This window comes from Canis aureus, chromosome 23 (assembly GCF_053574225.1).
Source record: "Canis aureus isolate CA01 chromosome 23, VMU_Caureus_v.1.0, whole genome shotgun sequence".
Classification (NCBI taxonomy): domain Eukaryota; kingdom Metazoa; phylum Chordata; class Mammalia; order Carnivora; family Canidae; genus Canis; species Canis aureus.
The window spans coordinates 7501-11342 of NC_135633.1; the positions used below are offsets into that span (position 1 = coordinate 7501).

Below are 3842 nucleotides of genomic sequence, written 5' to 3' on the forward strand. Positions count from 1 at the left end.
GAAACAGGGAGCACAAGTAGACAGAGTGGGAGGCAGAGGGAGAGGGAGAAGCAGGCTTTCCACTGAGCACACAGCCCCATGCAGGGCTCAGTCCCAGTACCCTGCGTTCATGACCTGAGCCGAAGGCAGATGTTTCACCAACTGAGTCACCCAGGTGCCCCTGCCCCGTTCTTCTTTCAATCTTCAATGCAAACCTCAAGTCGTCTATATGTTCAACAGTTCTCAGGACAATAATATTTCTGGTGTTTTGAGATCTTGTTTATTTCTTAGTGTTTCTTCTTCATCTTAAATGTAGGTAAAAAATTACTGCAAATTTGAACACATTTCTGAATTTATGAGAATATTAATAATTCTATTTTTAAAATTAAATATGACATATTTCTGACACACACAAAAAGTATAGAGCACAATTTAATAAGCACACACATTTCATCACTTTGCCTAGGGCTAAGGTTACCTTACACAAAGAAGTAACCACTACCCTTTTGTAGGTTTATTGATTTCTATAATTGTATGATAATGTTTCCGATATTATAAAACATTCTACATTACATATCTGTTGCTATTTTATAAAGTTTAAAACTTATATACATGGTATCATAATCTAAACCTTACATTTAATCCTTAAAATGCTTTTTAAACATTTTAAACAATAATTTGTAAACATTTGAAAACAATAATTTAATTACAGTTCTTTGGATTGTTAACTCAGTTCAATGGAGACGATAAATGTAACTCATGTCATCGATAAGCGTGTTAATCTATATTCATACAAATGACTCCTGTGGTGCAGAAGAATGCTAAAGAGTGTTCCTATGATCAATGAATTTTCTTTAAGAAGAGAAAAATCCTTTTGGGGGTTTCATGAAATTTATTCTGGAAATTCTATTTTCATTTTTAATTAGAAAGAAAGAACAGATAGTTGGGTAACATGATGAAAAAAAGTTATTAAATTTCTCCAGTTGCTGCTTTTTCTTACTTGTATAAACTAAATAAACAGTAAGAAAGGTGTTGGTCCAGTAAAAGAAAACAAAGCAGCTCACCAGTATGAGAATAACGTGAGTAGCCTTGTTTTCAGGAGAGCGTGAAGACTGGATGGTACTGCGAACATTCTGAGCTGCTTTGTGATGTCTGTACAGGATATTCACCATGTAGATGCTACTACATGTCATCAGAGAGAGAAAGGACAAATCTCGAATGAATACCATACTTAGAAATATTGATGCTATCTGGCCATCGTGTGCACTGCTTTTACAATAAGCAATCTGATACCCAAGTCTATCATCGGTGATATTCCTGTTGGCCACAGTTCGTAAAAGGACCACAGAATAGATGGCCGTGTTGATCATCCAGAAGAAAAGTAAGGAGGGTTGAATGAATGCAGGGATTTTGTATTTGAGCCAGGCCCATTTATGACTACTTGGAGTAATAGTCACTGCCTGAAATGTACTCTGGAGGGCGGTTGTACACAGAGAAATACTCCGGGTAACTCTCTGAATATAGAGCACTGTTTTACATCCAGTATCGCCCATCTCCACTCTAATTCCAAAAGATGTAATTATATTTGGAATCCCTCTGAATATGAGCGTCAGAGCATTAGCCAAAGTTAAGTGGGCAAGAATCATATCTACAGGCTTCTTCTTATGAGGAAAAATTAAACATGTGTACATATATAATGTAAATAACAAAGAATTCCCCATGAAACCAATACAAGTTTGAAAGATAAAGAAAATCCCCCAAATTATGTCACTGGAAATCATTGTCTTTCAGTCTCTCTTAGATCTTCAAGCCAAGTCCAGTACATCCTATAGACAAATAATTTGATTATGAATATAAATATTAAAGGTAATTGAGACTGAGGGCTAAGCTATCAAGTTTCAGGGAGTCTTCCTGCAGAATTGGCAACTACGTAGCTATACGAGGGATCATCGAGGTTCTTAAAGAACAGAACTGTCAAGGAACAGAATTCAATGTTTATGAAGACAGAGAGTATCATATGTTCTGTGCCAATTAATAAAAGTAAAAGCTCATGCTTTCTCTCTCTAAAATAAATTTAAAAAATTTTAAAAAGAAATGTGTTGTTCAATTTATTTATTAAGTTTTTATTTAAATTCCAGTTAGTTAATATACAGTGTAGTATTAGTTTCAGGTATACAACACAGTAACCCAACACTTCCATACATCGTCCAGTGCACATCATGACAAGTGCACTCCTTAATATTCATTCTGTATTTCACCCATCCTCCTCACCCACCTCTCTTCTGGTAACCATCACTTTGCTCTCTATAGTTAAGAGTTTGTTTCTTGATTTACCTATCTCTCTCCCTTTTTTCCCTTTAGCTTGTTTGTTTTATTTCTTAAATTCCACATATGAGTGAAGTTGTATGGTATTTGTCTTTCTCTGACTTATCTCACTTAGCACATAGTACTCTCTAGCTCCATCCAGGGCATTGCAACTGGCAAGATTTCATTCTTTTTCTATAACTGAGAAATACATAAATATGAATATGAATGTGAATATATATGCCACTTCTTTATCCATTCATGAGTCAATGAACACTTGGGCTGTTATAAACAATGCTGCTGGAAGCATCAGGGTGCATGTGTCCCTTTGAATCAGTATTTTTGTATCCTTTGGGCAAATACCTAGTAGTACAATTGCTTGATCATAGGGCAGTTTCATTTTTAACTTTTTGAGGGAACACAACTGGCTCCACAGGTTTGTATTCTCACCAAAATACAAGAGGTTCCCCTTATCTTCACATCCTCACCTATTATTTCTTGTGTTCTTGATTTTAGACATTCAGACAGATGTGAGATAATGTCTCGTAGTTTTGATATGAATTTCCCTGATGATCAGTGACATTGAGCATCTTTTCATGTGTCATGTTGATGAATTCATTTATCAGTTCTAACTCTGAGCATTTTCTGAATTTTATCTTTGGCCTATTGGTTGTTTTAGAATATATTGTTTATTTTGCTTAAAATTTGAAATTTATCACTGTAAATGTTCATATTTAAAAGGAAGATAGAACGCAACACAATAATATCATTTTATATATAAAGAAACTAGAAAAAGAGGAGCAAATTTACCCTAGGTAGCAGAAGAAAAATGATAATAAAGATTAGGACAGAGAAACAAAACAGAGAGTAAGAATACAATAAATTCCGTAAAACAAAATGTTTGTTCCTTGCAAAGATTGACAAAATTGACTAATCTTAGATGGATTAAGAAAAAAAGAAAGAAGATTCAAAGCACTAAAATCAGAAAAGTAAGTGGGCACATGACTAACAATCTTACAGAAAAAAATATTATGTAAGAATATTATGAACAGTTTTATATCAACAAATTAGATAACTTAGATGAAATTGACAAATTCCTAAAAACATAAAATTTACCAAACCCACTCAAGAAAATATAGAAACTATGGATCCCTGGGTGGCTCAGTGGTTTGGCGCCTGCCTTTGGCCCAGGGTGCCATCCTGGAGTCCCAGGATCGAGTCCCATGTCGGGCTTCCGGCATGGAGCCTGCCTCTCCCTCTGCCTGTGTCTCTGCCTCTCTCTCTCCCTATGTCTATAATAAATAAATAAAATCTTTAAAAAAAGAAAACAGAAAATAAACCTAAACAGCCCTAAACAAATAAAGAGCTTAAATTAGTAGTCAAGAACCTTTCCCTTCAAAAGAGCTCAGGATCACGTGGCTTAACTAGTGAATTTCCAATAAAAAATTTATCCTAATGCCTCTCAAATTCTTCCAAAGAATAGGAGGGAACAGTGCCTAACATATTCCATGAAGTCAGCATTATACTGATATCATAGCCAGACAAAGGCATCACAAGGA

General features: G+C 35.0%; 1 protein-coding gene across 1 annotated transcript; it reads right to left on the bottom strand.

Annotated features, from left to right (window-relative positions):
* Positions 1–833: 833 nt before the first annotated feature.
* LOC144295553 (vomeronasal type-1 receptor 1-like) lies at positions 834–1764 on the bottom strand. Its single transcript, XM_077867888.1, has one exon. It carries the CDS (start codon positions 1758–1760, stop codon positions 834–836), a length of 927 nt encoding a protein of 308 aa, XP_077724014.1. The 5' UTR covers positions 1761–1764.
* Between the last annotated feature and the right edge of the window lie 2078 nt (positions 1765–3842).

Bases quoted from the DNA above. Each gene is read 5' to 3' on its own strand.
- LOC144295553 (XM_077867888.1), bottom strand. From the start codon at position 1,760: ATGATTTCCAGTGACATAATTTGGGGGATTTTCTTTATCTTTCAAACT.